This window comes from Sylvia atricapilla, chromosome 5 (assembly GCF_009819655.1).
Source record: "Sylvia atricapilla isolate bSylAtr1 chromosome 5, bSylAtr1.pri, whole genome shotgun sequence".
Classification (NCBI taxonomy): Eukaryota; Metazoa; Chordata; class Aves; order Passeriformes; family Sylviidae; genus Sylvia; species Sylvia atricapilla.
The window spans coordinates 24,250,463-24,269,083 of NC_089144.1; the positions used below are offsets into that span (position 1 = coordinate 24,250,463).

General features: G+C 38.6%; 1 protein-coding gene across 2 annotated transcripts in view; it reads right to left on the reverse strand.

Annotated features, from left to right (window-relative positions):
- Positions 1 to 18,061, reverse strand: part of CAPZA2 (capping actin protein of muscle Z-line subunit alpha 2) — a 31,105-nt gene extending 13,044 nt beyond the window's left edge. The window contains exons 1-5 of one of the 2 annotated variants that reach the window (XM_066318987.1): positions 17,946 to 18,061; positions 3,865 to 3,928; positions 1,905 to 1,956; positions 1,175 to 1,238; positions 388 to 594 (exon numbers count right to left, since the gene is read on the reverse strand). In XM_066318987.1, the coding sequence (XP_066175084.1) occupies positions 388 to 594; positions 1,175 to 1,238; positions 1,905 to 1,956; positions 3,865 to 3,928; positions 17,946 to 17,984 (426 nt within the window). In that variant the 5' untranslated portion in view covers positions 17,985 to 18,061. Of the gene's footprint in view, positions 1 to 387; positions 595 to 1,174; positions 1,239 to 1,904; positions 1,957 to 3,864; positions 3,989 to 17,945 lie in introns of those variants that run through there. The other variant, XM_066318986.1, reaches the window with a different exon arrangement.
- Positions 18,062 to 18,621: the final 560 nt, after the last annotated feature.

Consider the following 18,621-nt stretch of genomic DNA (forward strand, 5'->3'; position numbering starts at 1 on the left):
TACTAAGACAGTTTTGTCAGTAAACCAAGCCAAGGCAGACATTTCTATGCTGTGGAATTTTTCTCCCCTTCTAAGGAACCAGCCAAATAGCCAAGATCAGCAGGAACAACCTGCAGTAGTGCACAAAATGTCTAAATGCATTAAGAAATTCAAATAAAATGCTTACATACAGAGGTAAACCTTTACTATGACCTGAAGTAACCATCCACTAATAATCCAACAGCTGAAGCATTAAATTTCTGAAGCTTCCCTGCATTTCTCATGAACCCCCAACAGGAATAAATTCTTTACAGTGAAAACTGCCTGTCTTTCTGGTTTACAAACAGTTCCCTTTTGAAATTTATATTTATCTATAGTGGTACAGTGGTTATGTAATTTAGCACTTACTGTGCAGACACCATTTGGATAATGTTCCTTCACATATGCTTTCATTGCTGTTTCAACTGAATTTCTCCAGGATTCTATGGCATTTTCAACTTCATGGGGTCTAGGATCAGTAGCCTCCTTTCTTAAGTGATCAAATTTAAAAGAAATCTTGTTCTTGGGATCCAGAAATTTTCCATTTCCCAAATCACCATGTTCTGTTATCAAAACCTGTATTATAAAATTTAAGTTAATTTTTTCATTTATATACATTTATATTATATACAATTTATTGAATCATAAAATTAGTTAATAACATTTGCTATTCAGTAAAAAATAAAAAGAATGCCATGCCAAAACTTATTATATCCTGCATTTAATGGGATCTTAATCATGTTCAAAGACTTACATTTTAAACAAAATATGCATACAGCAAGAGAGGAGAATGCAAATATGATACACTGCCTCAGAAAAACAAATCTTGAATCTTACCCTCTTACTGCAACAAACAGTGCAAAACAGAAATTCATGTCTTCTGCTATTAAAGATGGAGCAAATTGTTTTTGCACCTTCAAAATGTTGAATTCAACCAACATCTCAGATTAAAATTGCAAGCTCTTTAGACACCCCTGAGTGATTAACTCATGGGACTGGTACTGGTACTACTGAAGGGGCACAATCTCTAGTGCCCCTAGAGAGTTTTGGGAGGAAAGATGCATTTCTTTTATTTTTTTTTTGCCAAGAACTGTTCCAGTACCAGAATATCTTTAACAGTTTAAGGAAGATTCCGAGTATTTCATTGTGTTCATACCTGTTCATCGTAACCGTCAATTTTTACAGGAGTAAACTGGTCCAAGTTGTACTGTGCAAATGCACTACAAGAGAAAAAAAAAAAACAAACAAAAAAAGCCTGCATCAAGCACAATATTTTTCCTTAGTAGCACTAAGTAGGGATCTAAATAATAGCTAATAATCTGGGCAATGATGCATTAAAAAATTGTATCAATGCTTCACCTAGCAGGCCAAAGTTCTTGGAATTGCTTTGGTTCACTCAGTGCTTGTATTACAGATTCCAAAAACCATTACGGAAAACTTTACATTCAGAAATGACCTGATACAGACAACCACCTAAGCTTTACAGTAACCCATGGAAACTGGAGGAACAGATAAAGTTTAACTTCCACAGGGATCCAACCTACTAAGCCACATACCTCCACTCTTACAGATGAAACTAATTTTGGCATGAAAGTACAGTAGGCATAATGTTCTGATACAGAAGTAGGGCCTAAGGATGCAGAATCTTACAGATGTTCAAGTAACATCTACCATGAAACAGAAAATAAAGTTGCTCTCATCATTAGGATACAACACAGATCTCTCCTCTGCCAAGAATTTAATCTTAATCAAAGATGCCCAACACACACAATAGGGTTTTACTTGCCAAGCACACATCTTAAAACAAACTGCTTACTGATTATGCAAGTCCTACTGAAAAAACATCTTGCTTTTATGCAACTAAGTATGTGACAGCTGGTACTTACTGGGCTGCTCCTTCCCTGAGAAGATTGTCATTATTAAGCAGCAACCGAACATCTGAAAGGAGATATTTACAACATATAAGTACAGTCAATGCAGAAACTTGTTTCAGATACATAAAAAATGTCAACAGACTGCACAAAACAAAAAAACCAAACTACTCCATACCCACAGAGATTACTAGGTAGGAAATTTATTGCTTCATATTTTATAATTTTGACTGAATAAAATGAAAGTAATAGTATAGAAATTGATCTCTTCCAAGACAATCTGGCAAATAGATATAAGCTTTATTCTACAAGCTCTAAGAATCTGTCAATCTAGTTTTTAGAGAAGCTCTTGAATGAGAACAGCACAGAATTCTACCAAGTTTCCTTTAAAATGTATATTACCAACCCCCTCACACAATATTATTGTTCCTGTATTCTGATGACACTTATGCATTGAACTTACTGGTTTTTAAGCCTTGCCATTTTTAGTCTCTTTCCTAAATGACACTTATAGAGGATTACACACCACAACAGCATTTTTTTCTACCATGATATAAGAAACATATGAATATAAAGTCAACATTCTCCTGAAAATTACTTAGTATTTATTGTGCAGCAAATTTCTCATTTATGTACTTTACTAGGCAATGTTTTAATAACAATTTAATTCACTGCTCATTAATTAACCAATCACTAGTCATGCCAGAACATATTAAACCTGTTAGAAATATTTACAAAATGTCATTCAAGTGAAAAGAGAAAAAAATCTGAAATATATTTAAGGTATTTTTTTCTTTAAAAAACAAACAAGCAAACCCTCCTGAAATAAATGAAACTCCCCCACCCAAACCAAAACACAAATTACCCCAAAGGAAAAAAACACCTCACATACTCAAAAAACCTCACAATTTACAGAACTGGAATGAAAAGCTTTCTCTCTCTTTTTAAGAAGCCAGCCTGAATCTCACTGAACATTGGTCAGGCATTTGTGATCAAATGTTCGTTGTGTGTTTTCAAACACATTGTACTCTGAACAGGTAGTTGCAACTGTGAAATAGCATAACAATAGTTTATAAGCAGTACTACTCTGAGAAATTTTAATAATCTTCAGAAAGCTGAGTTAGTAAGCTGCTCACTTCAGAAATGAAACACTAATTTTAAATAATAACCAGCTGGCCACAGTTTAACTAAGAACAAGGTACTTTTAAAAGCCTTGCATTCTTTAGTAAACTTAAGCTCTCTCCAGTCTGACACTGACTACAGGTTTAGTATACTAAATTTACTTTTTTACTTAAATAGCTTCAGAAACATTCAGGAACATGTAAGCCACATCTATAAAGCCTACCTTTTTATACTATATGTATGCCTAAATATCCTGATGACAAGCAACAATTTTTTTAAAAAATAACATCTTAGGTAAAGTTCAGACAACAATAGTTGAAAGAAGCTTATTGTAAGTTTCCTTTCAGTTTACCAATACACTCACTAAAATGGAGTGTGCCCAGAATTAGAAGGTTAGAAATGTTTGGAGAAGATTAATATACTGGCATTAAGCAGTAATCTTTTGTGTATTCAAGTTAAAGTATTCATAATAATATTCCTTCTTTTAAAAAGAGGATCATTTTAATTTCAGCTAGTTTAATTTTTGTTGAAAAATATAATTGTCTATCAAAGATGAAAAATAAGACTATGTGTCTTCTAAACAGAAACCCTTGTAACTCTTAATTCATGACTCATTGAGAACAGAAACAAAGCTTGTTCTCACATCACAAAGAAAAGTAGTACTTCCCTTGTTTTGCATTTAAATTTCAAGTTGTCTTATGACTGCAGAGCTTATCATGCCCAGCTACAAAACCACCCCTTACAGCAAAGGAGCTGCTACAATATAAGCCACATGAAATTCAGGAGAATAATCAGCAACACAATTTGGGATATAGATGCCTTAAATGAAAGGACAGAGCAGACAGATACTCACCATTGAACACCTCGTTGAATTCTCCAGGAGGAGCATGAATTATGAATTTTGCTGCTATACGCACCTTAAATACAAAAACAATCATGTGGTTGTATATATTTGCATTCATTCCTGTTCAAAGCAGTTATACATTATGTAGTTTTAACAGCCAGACATGAAATTATACAACTCCCACTGTTTCACATATTTGTTCACATTATTTCAACTACTTGGTCTTTATTAAAAACACAGACTATATATAAAGTTCCACCTCTTCAAACAGAATAGAGATTATATGTGATGGAAACAGATAGTGAAATTGAGTCATACATGTTTTCTATTGCTGACAAACAGGAAAAGATGAATAAAACAAATAAGATCACATGTTCAAAATCTATGTCAGCTTTCAGTCCATGGATGCCTGGGAATCAATGCACAATCCAACAGAGCCAAAATCATGATGAAGATGCATTTGATCTTTAAAGCTTCTCTTCCAATTTTACTACACATAATTTGGTTCTATACTTTCCAAAAGGTCCAAACTGACAGAGTAAGCTTAAAAACACTGCATAGACACTAAAGCTTTTGATTTCACCTGCATCTACTTAAGACCTCTTAGTACCACAGTACCAGCAGATAAAGCTTAAAGACCTTGAGATCTTAATTAGCAATTAATGGCCTTCAGCCACAACTTCTTGTAGAGAAAACACAGCACAAGCCAACATTTCCACTAAAAGTATGCACACCTGCCCTGGTTTTCTCTCTCCTTCTGTTTGCACAAGCCCTTGTACAGCAGCACAGTGAGCAAAATCAGGAAAATTATTGCTCTTTTTTTTCAGACCAGGTCCCCGAGCTGGTTCACTACACAGCCACAGACACATGTGCTTGCAAAAAACCCACAAAAACACTTTCTAAATGTGAAACAACTTTTAAACTTCTCAACTATTACCTTACTTGCAGAATGTCACTTCAGATACGCTTTCATTCATTCTTTCCCCCCCTTGCACTGTTAAAAGCATCCATTATGAAAACTAACTAACTAAATATTGATTCCCTAACTTAACCTGGCAAAAGTTCCTATCCTTTACAGTTATCCAAGTTCACCAGACACATAAAGCTCTCTTGCATCCTTGATATGGTGTTGCTATTCAAATACAGGATACTACCTGAACCAGAGTTTCCCCTTCCAACACCTTCTATCATGTATCTATGGAATGAAGAGCTGGAAAATTCAGTGTCTGGGAGCACTGTTTAAAATGAAGGTGTTTGAGAAGCTCACATTTCATGAACAATATCTAAAAATAACCAAAGAATGCATCACATCTACACATTTCTTTGTATTTGAAACTACAAAAGAACTGTCTGAGTATGCCAGAGCTCTTGAACTGACAAGAAAACAGCTTTTACAGCTGAGAGTAGCAATACAGCCAGTGTTTGGGCCCCTGTTTCTTGACAGGGCCCAAATTTCAGACAACGTCTCCAGGAGAGGTGGTTCAAGTTGAAGTGTCCTAGGAGAGCACTTAGCTGCCTCATTAGAAGTGTTCAACCCTCATGAAATCTCATGTGACCAGCCCAGGCAGCTTTCAGATCACTAAATGGACATGATCATTCGGAGCTGGATAATGGAAACAGAAAAGTTGTCAGTTCCCAACTTTCTAACCTAAATGCTGCATTTTGGATTGCAGACAGCCTTTGTCTGCTACCTTAAATACCTATCATCAGAACTCTTTCCATATAAACATGAAGTTGCATTATACTGAGATAAACGCCGTAGAGTTCACTCTTCTCAAAGACACAGAGAGGCAAGAGCATCTTCTTCCATGGCTACTTATTAAAGCAATTTGGATTGTCTCATTTGAATTAAAAGAATGTAAACTTATCTTCCTTTCCAACATTATCCAAACCAATCTGCACACTCCTCCACCTCTTGCTGAAGTCAAGGCACCATACTCAGCTCAATGCTCAAGCCAAAGTAACACAAAGAATGTGAAATAAAGCTAAACTATGGTATGTTTAAAGCACTTACGAAGGAGAAGAGCAAGGCAGGCTCCAAGGTTCTATCACCAGCACATTTTATCAAATGACCAATTGTGCTGGTTTTGGCTGGGGCAGAACTAATTTTCTTAACAGTTGCTGGTAGGAGACTGTTTTGGATTTGTGCTGAACACAGTGTGTGCTAATAGCTGTTTTTGTTGTTGCTGAGCAGGGCTTACACAGAGCCAAGGTCTTTTCTGCTTTTTATACTGACACACTGACAAGGATGCTGGAGGTGCCTGGGAGTTTGGGAAGAGACAGGATGGGTGACCCCAACTGACCAAGGGATATTCCACACCATATCAAATCATGCTTAGTATATAAAGAGGGGGGAAGAAGGAGGAAGGGCTGGAGATTTTGGAGTGATGGCATTTGACTTCCCAAGTCACCGTTACATGTGATGGGGCTCTGCTCTCCTGGAGATGGCTGAACAGCTGCCTGCCCATAGGAAGCAGTGAATCAATTCCCTGTTTAGCTTTGCTTGCATGCACACCTTTTGCTTTCCTTATTAAATTGACTTTATCTCAACCCATGAGTTTTCCCACTTTTACCCTCCTGATTCTCTCCCCAGTCCCACTCAGTGACTGAATGGCTCTGTGGGGCTGGTGGCTGCCTGGGGTTAAACCATGACACCAATTAACAGGGTCAGGGATCAGGCCTAAGTATTTAGTTGCATGATTTCATCATGACTACCACCGGGCTGAGTCCCAACTCAAGATGAAGGAACATAATTTCTTGATTCTTTGACTTCAGGTGAAGAACAGGACTGCTTACCCCTGTCAAGGTCAGGTTAGTTCTGGGCAAGCAGCGAAACAAGACTTGGAGATTGGACCTGTAAAATAACAGGTCCAGCAGTTTTGGGCAGGCAGCAGCTATAGAAGCAAAATTAAGCAAAACATGGGTGCCAAACTGCACCCTGAATGACCACATGCTTTAAACTGGTAACATCTGTAAAGTGATACACTAGGTCTATACTAAAACTGTAGAACTACCTCATTTTCAGCTGTTTCGGTAATATAAATCTGGCTATGCTTATTTTTTTTCATTATCAATAAAAACTGTTCTTATCAGTCAGATTAGCTACACTATAAGTAATACTCATTCAAAAGCATTCAGTAGTAACAAATGTCCTAAGGACAGACCAACCTAGACATTACTTTTTACAAACATTTTACAAGTCAATTCAATTTCTCACTGACAGGTTTTTCAGTGTGAAAATTCATCATAGATGACACTTTTTATAGAATAGATAAACACAATCATGCAAATTTGGAATGAATACCTCATCAAGTAAAGTATGTTTAGAAAAGCAAAAAAATCTAATGTGTTTTCAGAAGTTGAGAGTGTGTCAGCTAAGACACTCTCTGCATTTTGCTAACCTGCCTTTGTGAAGCCGATTTAAAAGTAATTCACTCTTCTTGAGAAGTTAAACTGAATTAACTTCTCTGTGATGAGTATCTGATAAAGTCATTATCTCCCCAATTCATACATACAGGAAGCCCATATGAAAGAATTAAATCCAGTAGTCGCACTTAACACAGTAGAACTAAAAAGCACTTACAGATTTACTGCCACTGAAGTTTTGCAGAAATAAATGCTCTAGAGGGGGCCTCTGTTTTTCAACCCAGACTGATACTGAAGGATAAATGAATGCACTTCCAAGAACCTTGACGAGATTAGCATCTCCCCCCTTGGGCAGCAAAAAGCCTTTGGCTCAGCTATTACTTGGAGAAGCACAATTAAAACAATGGGATAGTCCATATAAAATATGATGTTCATGGGCAACTAAAAATATACATTAAAAATGTACATAACTTGTAATACAAAGTGACAGACAAAAGGCTAAACTGCTTTTTAGTTAAACTGAGCTAGGAAGTTGTATCTGCTGAGAAGCTTTAAGAAAAAGAATCAGGTGCATTACAGTTGCAACCAATGCTGATTATTCAATGCATTGAGACTTTAAAAAATTGATTTGAGCAAGCCAACACAGAAACATCACAATATCTAAAGAATTCAAATGACAAAACCTTACTCCATTCAAGGTACCTTTACACACACTACAAGAAACTTATACATGTATCAGCAAGTAACAAAAAATTGTTACAGTTGAGTCTTCCTCTAGAAAACTCAAAGACGTAAAATACCTGAAATTTCTCCACTTATTACTGTAGTTACTCCCAAAACACTATCTGAAGTTTAAGACAGTGTTTTATTGATGTAGATTTGATTTACAGACAGCTTTCAGCTTCAAGTCTTCAGAGTGGCAAGGAACTATAAACTTCAGACTTCACTAATCCAGAACATCTGATCACCAGTGATTTACAAAAAAACCAGCTTTCACCACAAACCTGTGTAAGGAACCACACATTTTCTATATTAAATTTCTTGAATGCAAAAACCTCTGATCTATATATGTTTTTATTGATCGTGTCTTTGTGAAGGTTTGAGCATTAAAATTTGGACAAATTACGCAGAAGCTGAGAGCAAGTTTAAAAAAAGCATCAAAATTACTTCTGAAACACTTAGAAGAGAAGCATTCCCCACTGCAGCCACTCTCTTCATCTAGTTTTCACATTTACACCACTCTCAGTCTTGCTTAAATTGAAGTCTGCTCTCACTAGGTAAGAGATAGCAAGATTGACTTTCACAATTCAAGTGAAGCCAAATGCTACCCATCACATCAGTTAAAAGCTTATCAAAACCTACAAGCTTATTGATTTTATAAAGTAAACTATTTCAATTAAGGTAAAAGTTCATACAGAGAAGCCTAGCAAAAGAGAAAATGACAGAATTGTTGTATGTGATGAACATGATTATTAGGCATTATGCCTAATTCTTTATTCTGCTAGAGATTAAAACAGTTGGTCTATCAACAAATGCCTACACCCAGTTACAACAATATCTGCAGTTTTCAGCCTACACAAGCAAAGGGCAATGTAATAATGTACAGAATGGTGGCAGTTATGCTAAACTTCTATTTTTTCCACACTTCTGCCTTCCTTTCACAATTTAATTTTTCTCAATGCATGAAACCCATCACGTACATAGAGAAATCTTACTTCTGTATCTTTTCCAGCCTAAGACATTCTGAAGTGTATTTTATTTTTAAGAAGTCATACATAGCAGCTTCAAATGCCCCGAGATCACTCTTCCTGTTCGTGGCACACCAGAAGTGACACTGGTTGGAGAAGGCCGACCTGCGCGCTGTCTGTGCCTATATATGGTCAAGGAGTGCTCCCACTGCAGGGCTCTGCAGTGCCACTGTCAGCTCCAGCTCCGCCGAGGCAGCTCGCTCCTCGCACGCTGCTAAGGTGCATCTAACAGGAACAGAGACATTAAAACTGTCCCTCTTTCATTTTTCTTCCCCCCCCTTTTAACTCGACTGAAACACAGTTATTTCACAGTTGTATTTGCTAGGCATCCTGACAGCTCACTGCTTCAATCAGCGTTCATGCTGCACAGAAAAAAACCACGTCGATCGGCAGGATGCAGTGAAACCACACACTCACCCTTACTCTTTCCTACACATCCGTCATTTCAAATTCAGAAACTCAGCTGTGAGCTCTTTGCAGCAGTAAGACCCACTCCTTCCTCTACACTCACAACAGGTCAAAGTTCACTGCTCCAAAGCAATAAAAATGAAATAGTGAAATAGATACTAAAAGCCCTTTTTATCTAAGAAATTGCACGAAAATCTGGGAGGGAGGGGAAGGAAGAAGAGAAAGGGTGTGCAAAAGATTCCCACGATAATTTCCACTCAAAGACAACTTTGTTGCTAATCGCAGGGGGGGAAAAAAGAGCTTCCCAAAGTTACTTTTATCACTGTTACAGCAGCCTCAAAGCATTGTACGTTATGCATTTACGTTCTGGATTCCTGAGGGTACCCTTGCTATCTTACAACACACAATAAATCTCCCACTCACAGCAACTTGTATTTGGCGAAAAAAAGATGGTGAGAGATTACATCCAGAAGGGAGCCCCAGGAACAGCAGGGTCTAGAGAGCTCTGTTCTCAGTCATACCTTCTGTGTAGTTCTTGTTGAAAACCTGTCTGCAGGCAACTAAACAAATGGGTTTGTCTTGACCCACTTAACTCTATTCAGAGGTAGCTACAGGGTTTTCTCACAATTCGCTCCTAGTCACATAAATATTAACACAGACTGATGTAAATGAGGCAAGTTTGAATTCTCCTAAGATCTGTAAGTCACACTCAAAATAAGGGATACCTCTTGTACTCACTGGAGGAATAGTGGACATAACACTTACCTAGTTTTACTTAGTTCCGAGTTTGAGCTAAACTTGTTATTTGAGTTCAGCTTGAGCTGTACTGTTCTTTTTCAATATACAGCTTTGTTGTTCCTTATAAAGTGAAACTGCTCTGACATCTACCACTCAAAATGAATTTTGCATTGACATATATGACACATCAAGGAGCACAGTCTAAGGTTCATATACATGCAAGATACAATGCTTGATGCTTTATCCAAACATCAACATAGTTTTTGACTTTGTAAACCCTTCAGTGTTTGAAGAAAATCTAACCGGCTTCCCCTTTGAATAGCTAGATACTTGGTAGTACTGGCTGCAAATGCTCATTAAATCTTTAGGTTAGATACTTCCCAGTATGTTACACCAGTTATTTTCACAAACTCCTGTGTATCATCAGTGCTCATCTGTTTCTGTGAGTATTCAGACAAGCAAATTGATCTAGCTAGAGAATAGCTAGGTGTCAAGAAGTTAGCAACCAATTTTAGCTACAAAAGAGCTATTACGCCATGTGAGCAGCAAACTGCCTTCGCAGCACCTCATGAAACCTCACCATTCCCACGGTGTAACTTCAAACAGTGAAACAGCATCCCAAAACACCTATCACCTCACACAAACAAGGAAGAAAGGCAGCCACTCTGGCAGAGAGGGAATGAATATAAAAGTAGTGTTGCAACAGCCTTCCCTACTAAGCTCAACTGAAAATTCACTCTAGTATCCAATTCACTTCTGCTTCTAGAAGAGCTAAGGAAATAAACCCTGTAAAAATGTGGTTCTGTGGCACAGGAAAGGAGGGGCACATTCCATACCTATGGCTTTGACTGAACAGACATTTCCTTAATTGTAATGCCTAAATCTGCATTGCATCTGGAGAACATGTGTTTTCCTCAATTATTTTTAATACACAAGTATTTAAGAGTATGTAACAGTACCAACGCTTAACAGTGGTGCAAAAAGAAAAAAAATGATGTGTGGTAATTTAGCTGCATTCTTTCTACCTGATGACCTGACTTGAATAATGAGATTTATTTTCAAAAATAACCACTTTGAAAGATGGCAGATGCTTCACTGTAAGGCCTTTCAGCAGAAGAGTATCTAAATATTACAGAAGTCTCCATCTTAAAATCTCTTTACACATATCATATAAAGGAGGATTAAAAAAACCCAATTTTAAAACAGAACTCCTGAAAGTCATTGTATCAGGCACAGATAGCAAAAAGGAATATGAAAGCAATAGACGTTACATGGGTAATACACAAGACTAACCATAAAAAAAATTACAGAAGGTAAATGTCCCCCATGTTATTCTGCAGTTACATTTATTACTCCTGAGTATATAAAATTGGAAATCTTTTATTATATATACTTATATACAGCTATTTATGTGTATAATGTATATATTTGTATACAACTATTTATAATTATATATAAATACATACAATAGCAGCTGAGCAACTGCATACTTAGCTTATGAATCATAATGAGTTTATGAGATAGACAACAGATAAGCAGCATAAAAAAAATTATTTCCTTGCAAAAGTCATTCATTGAAATGAAAACTGAAAAAGCAGTAAAACTTTACATTTAATGAAAAGCAAAAACATTAACTTTTATTTGAGAAGTAAATGGTATTAGAAATGGCTAACTAAGACTTCACAAAGAAAGAAACCAAGTGTCATCTCCCACATAAAAACCCAAGACGTCCTGTTACAGGGACATCGAAACACATGACCCTCAGCTGCAGCATCGAGGTGAGGCACTTCTTTCTCAGCACTCTTTACAAAGTGGTATCCACTGTAAGCTAAAACGCACTTGGTTCATATTTGGAAAGTATTCTTCTACTACAAAGCCCAAGTTCTTAAAGTGAGTCTTCCTCCTAGCCCAAGATCATTTGTTATGAGATTCTCCAATGACATATACCAGATTCAATGGCAGTGGGGAGAGAAAAGAAACATTACAGAGCTTGGCCTAAGAAAATTGATAGAATAAGGTACCATCCTAACTGTTATGTCCCCGCCTCCCAATTCCAGTGTCTTAAAATTCTCTCTCAAGGTTACCTATTCAAGGTTTTAATGCCTTATGTCAAGCTAAGAAAGTATTTGAAGTATTCTACATTTCAGAAGCTTTTTTTTAATCAAGGATTAAAAAAGTAATTGCCACATGCTCAAAAACTTGCTTTCATTTCTCAACGAGCATTTTAAACTCCTTTACATCCCACTTCCAGAACCTGAAAGTGTTCAGGTATAGTATACAGGGCTGCCTGCAAAAAATACATGGGTTTGCTAAATAATGCAGCTAAAACATTTTTCCTATTCTCTTTTGACTGCCAAAATTGAAACCAATGAAAATTAGAATTTCACAGCCAAACTGCAGGTTGAAGACTGTATTGATAGGCAATAGAACTATATCTATTATATCCTTAATGTCTCCAGTTTCATCACTGTATTTGCCAAGAACTTGTTCTATTGCTCTACTTTTGCTCCGTTCTGTTTCTCTATATATACGTGAACTATGAGGTTTCCTAGGTAGCAATCTTCTGCAAGAAGTTTTGAGAGTACAAAGACAGCAAGAAGGGGGCTTTTGATGGTCCTGAGGTGCCACCACATTACATTATGAGTACTCCCTAACAAGAAGTCGTCATATAATCCCCAAAGGATACCTGATTTCTTCAAGTACTGATTTTCTAGTACTAAGGAGTACTAGTACTCATACTAAGGAAAGAATATATGACCTGAAGTTTTAGAAATCACTGATCTTTTATTTATAGTAAGAGGTTTCATTTGTATTCATCTTCAAGTAATTACTTATAACTTGTCAAAAAGGCAAACTATTTTGCTTTGCATAGTAACCTACTATGGAGGTACACAGTGAAAGACAATCAGCACTGTACACAATTTGCAACAATTATAAATTAGGAAAAGTTTCTGACCATGGGGGCTTAGACAAACATTGCAACACCTCACCCAGAAAGCCAGAACAGTCTCTGTCCCTGGAGATACCCAGAACTCAAAGGGTAAGTCCCTAAGCAACTTTATCTAAGCTGGCCCGTTTTGACTAAGCAGCATTTGAGCTACCTTCAGAAATTTCTTCCAGTCAGTATGACTGTAGAAGTAAACCAAGTTATTTTCTGCAGTTACACATATAGTATATGATTACTTCTTCAGAGAGTGTTTAGCACATTCCCAAGAAAGTGATTCAAATATCTCTTCTGTCCTTCAATCTCAATGGTATTGATGCATTTTTAGTTTAAAAACAAACAAACAAACAAAAACCTAACTCAAGACAACACATTATCTTCATAAATAGTTTTCATGTATATCCTGAAAAGGACATGAAAACCTTAAATCTTGGAAGGCCTCCAATATTCAAAATTACATGTCAGTCTGAAAAGCACTCCTAACTTCCTCATTCTTGCTAAAGAATTTCATCAAAATGTTATCAAGGACGCTTGTGAGACTAAGTTTACTTTATAGATTACAGTGCAATTATACCCAGAAAAAATTATTCAAATGCAGCTCCTAATTACCTACAGTCTCCAAGTCTCATTTGACACAATTCTGAAAGTCAGAATTCTAAATCCTTTCAAAAAGAACAACACAGAGCACAGGAATTGCTTTAACACATGTAAATTAGAAAAGTAACATTTCTTCTACCAAAAATTCCACTAATGTTTTCAGAGCAGATTTAGAAAAAAGGTTTAATTTGCATTGAGAAAAGTAGCTGAGCCTCCTACACTGGTGGGCTTGTACATATAAGTACAATTTGCTACCAATGTATTACACTTTAAAGACACCATTACAGGTGAGAGATTCATTTTATTGGCCTGGACTTTTCATTCCAAAGGACTGACATAAGAAATGGGTTTTCCTTAATCTGACAAAACTACACGGCAGAGTTTAGTTTAACTTTATTATTAACTTAGGTAAATTAGGTGTCAAAATCTACAAATCTAAGAAGTTACAAAGTTACCAAATGTACCAGGAAATACCTAGAAGCCATCCAGGCTCACTTTAACAAATGGGAGGGACTACTTCCTCATTTTAAAAGAAGTTTTCTTCTAATCACACTGTTAAACCCCATCTTTCTGAAAAAGTGAAACTATTGAGATATAAGCTTACTGAAAGATGTGCAGTTCGTTTTTTAAAAAAATTATGGTCGAAAATTGCCATATTTATTACATTCAGCATTTTAAGGAATGCAAGATCTAATTTAGTATTTAAAGACTTCATGTGTTATCCTTTCCTCCCTGAAAGCATTCTGATTTTCTGTGGCTTTCTCTCAAGTCATACACAGCTATTTAACTCCTGTGCTTTGCAGATTCACATTAAAAACAAAAACTCCCAACCACACCTGCAGAAAACACGTCCCTTCAAGTCACCAAAAATGGACTAGAAAACACTAGTTTTATGATTTAAATAGTTTTTGTGCCGTTTTTCATTTGTGCCATTGTTTGTAAATGAGTATTTACATTTTTACAACTTTTACAGCAAAATCAGTACCTTTCGTCAATTATGGCCTATATTCATGTAGATAAATTGTACCTTTAATATTCCCACTAATATGCTCATTAAAAATATTTTTATATGTTTATTAGTTTGTTGTAGCTACAGGTAAGAAAACAATTTCTAGATAAACTGGAATAAAATTGAACTGCAAAAAAAAAGGTTTCTAGACTTCAACAAAATTACTTCAAATATCCTGCATACATAAATAGGTTCTGCATTAAAAACTTGTTAAGTGACGATGTATTATCTACAGGAAGGGAGCAGAAGTGACGTGATTTGTTGCTTGGGAGTTCAGGGCTTCAAGATTTCCACCTCTCACACCCATTTTTAAATAAACAATAAAACTGAATCAATAAACTAACAAACATATGTTATTCAACATACTTAAAAGCCTCTGAAATTTCAGTGACCTATGTGAATAAGACAACTACAAACACTGTGGATTGCAAAAGCTGTCTCTAGCACTGAAAAATTGCTGCTCCTGGATGCTAAAACCAGTAACTTTCACTGGCAATAGTCCAGCTTCAGATCTTCGGAGCTACACAAATCTTACACGCCTTATTTGCTACAAATACTCCTCATATTTTTTTTAAGCTTGTTCAAATTTATTGTCACACTCATTGCATCATTGAAAGAAACACATGGTTTCAAAAATCTCTTCAAAAATGTGAATCTAAAGGAACAAGATGGAGTTCAAAACCATTTATGCAATTGAATATTGAAATGCTCTTTCTGGTTCTTCTCCTTCCTCGGTTTTTAAGATTCTTTACCCGAACTGTAACAATCAGGTTTGCCATTATTCCAGTTATGCCCCTTCCTATATTCTCAATTATGCTGAACACTGCAAGTTTTAAACTTGAATTGCTCTACAGCTAAACACAGTCATCTGAAATCCAGCGCTAGTAAGGCATATGGAACTGCTTACTGCCTTTGCAACACTTAGATCTTCTGATTAAACCTGAAGTAATATATGAATCAAAGACCCTTCTGAACTTGTCCTATCATTACATCACTCAATCTCCTACTTATTGGTGCTCATACATCTTTATCACATGTCGGAGACAAAAAAAGTTCTGTAGTTTGGTTCACCTTCTTTCCTCCTTGAATTTTAGGAATTTCAGGGTTCTAGTTATGTTTCTACTGAAATTATCTACAAAACTACGTCACCACCATCATCTGCATCAGCCTTCAATAGTATGAATTCTGTATCATGGGAGGAAAGTACATAAAGGAGCAATGAGATTTATTTCTCATGAAAATCAATATTTGCCTCTTTGCATCTACTCCTGCATTTATTTGTAGTCCCAATGGGATGAGTGAGAAGGGTGGGTTTGTCAAATCCCGTCCAGCTGATTTTTTTTAAGCTCAGTAAAACTAATTTTTTTAAGCTCAGAAAAACTCATCAAAATAACATTTTTACTGTACAACGATGGCACAATTTAATGCATCAAATGAAATCTTAAATCAGAAATAACATCTTAATCACATATGTATGTGGCAATATCAACATGTATATTGCCACATATATACTTTCCATGAGTTTGCAGTGTTGCCCAGCTTTGTTTTCTTAGCCAATAAAATATCCTATCAGGCTTGGAAAATTCCATTCATATAGGACAATCAATTTTGTATGGGACTGATAGAGAAATAAATTTAAATTTACAATGGATGAGTGCTCATTTTATTCACTTACATCAAGGCAGGAAGTCTCTATGAGTCTCTGCACTCATTCTCAGAGAAAAGAAAAAATGAAATTAGTGAGAGGAAGAAAGTTCAGAACTTAACTCCATCAGCCACAAAATCACAGGCAGTGCTTCCAACATTATACAGAGAGAAGATGAAACTGTCATTCTGTCTTGTATTATTTGACACGACAAGAAGCAATGGGCACAAAATGAAACACAGGAGGTGCCATCTGAGCACAAGAAAACACTTTTTCACTGCAAGGGTGACCAAGCACTGCCATAGGTTTGTCCAAGGAGCCTGTGCAGTCTGCATCCCTAGAGATTTTCAGAAGCCATCTGCACCTAGTACTGGGCAGCCTGCTTTAGATGACTCTACAAAATGATGTCCAAGGATCCCTTCCAATCTGACCCATTCCGTGATGGCAAGATAACTTGCCGTCAAAATATTTTCAGCATACCTTCTGGAACAATGTATTTGATTAGTGTTACTTGTATTCTCTATAAAGGGCTAGAAAAAACGCAATTACCACTTACACCTCTGGATCACATTACTACTTGTATACACAGAGGTGGCACTGAAATGTGAATTAAGTAGAGAAAGGCAGAGTCTTCAAACTTCTTGGGAAGAGGATAGCAAGATCTTGGCACTGTGCATCCCTAGTGCATCTCTACTTATAAAACAGGGTCAAACAGCAAATCTGCCTAACTGGAACCACTTAGATATTCTAGACATCCTTGTAACTTCAAACAAGTCTTAAACATCATTTATTGATGCCTTCCACATTTGAGTCATCTCACAACTTCAAGACACATGAAAATATTCGTTTTTAAAGTGGGAAGTGAGCAAGAACATGCATTACATAAAGGCAGCAGAGCACCAGCACCATGTACACAGAACACCACACCCTAGCCTGGAAATAGGCAGCTGCCGTGAAGAAGATGACAGGGAGCAGTGATAACTAAGGTCTCACAAAATATCCCGCTCCTTTTGAGACTTTGCTGGAAAAATCTGCCTTAAATTTGAGTTTCCAACTGCCACAAAAAGAGTACGTGGTACATCTGGCTAACACAGTCCCTGTGCTCCTTGACCTCACACTTCCCCAATTACTGTCTCCTAACAGGAAGCAAAACAGCCTTCCTCATCCCCGCAGCTCCTTCCTCTCATAAATCACATGTATCCCATCCCCTCCCGGAGCCCGCGGGGGTGCCCGGGGACAGCGGGCCGGGTGCTTCGGAGCAGCCGGCCGGCACGGGCCCGGTGCCTCGGGAACGGGAAGTGGAGGTGGGGGAAGGGAAAGCCCTTCCGCGTCTCTTCTGCCTCTCCCCGCCGTCCCCGCGCCCCGCACGCCGGGCGGGGGCGGCCGGGGGACCGGCAGAGCGGCCGCCGCCCCCGCCGGGCCCCGGGCGCCGCCCCCGCCGGGCCCGCACCGTACAAGGCGCGGCGGGAGATGCGGCCGGGCCGGCCCTGCCCCGGCCCTGCCCCGGCCTCCCCCGACCCTCCTGCGGCCGGGCCCGGCTGCGTCGCCGCGCTGGAAACGGGAGCCCAGCCGGCTCGGAGGGACGGAGGACGAGAGGGCGGCGCGGCTCAGCGCAGCGTATCCACCCATCCCTACCTTCTCCTCGTCGGACAGCTGCTCCTCCAGGTCCGCCATCTTCCCGTCCGGCTGCGCCCGCCCCCTCCCGCTCCTCCTTCCCGGCAGGAAGGGCGGGACCCGCGCGCGCCCCGTGCGGAGGCGGCGCCTTGTGCGCGTGCGCGGCGGGCGGGGCTCCCGGGCTGGAGGGACGTGTGGGGAATGGGAAATGGGGGATCCCGGGGGGTATGGGGAATGGGAAACGGGGGATCTCGGGGGGTATGGGGGATCCCTGGGGGTATGGGGAATGGGAAATGGGGGATCCCGGGGGGTATGGGGAATGGGAAATGGGGGATCCCGGGGGGTATGGGGAATGGGAAATGGGGGATCCCGGGGGGTATGGGGAATGGGAAATGGGGGATCCCGGGGGGTATGGGGAATGGGAAATGGGGGATCCCGGGGGGTATGGGGAATGGGAAATGGGGGATCCCGGGGGGTATGGGGAATGGGAAATGGGGGATCCCGGGGGGTATGAGGAATGGGAAATGGGGGATCCCGGGGCAGAGGGGCGTGTTAACAATGGAAACCAGAAGATCCTGAAGTGGAAGGGCATTTGGGGAATGGAAAATGGGACATCCTAGAAGGGTTTGAACAGAGGCTGGAGTTATGGGCAGCCGGAAGTGAAACTCACAAAATCAATCAGGTTGGAAAAGACCTC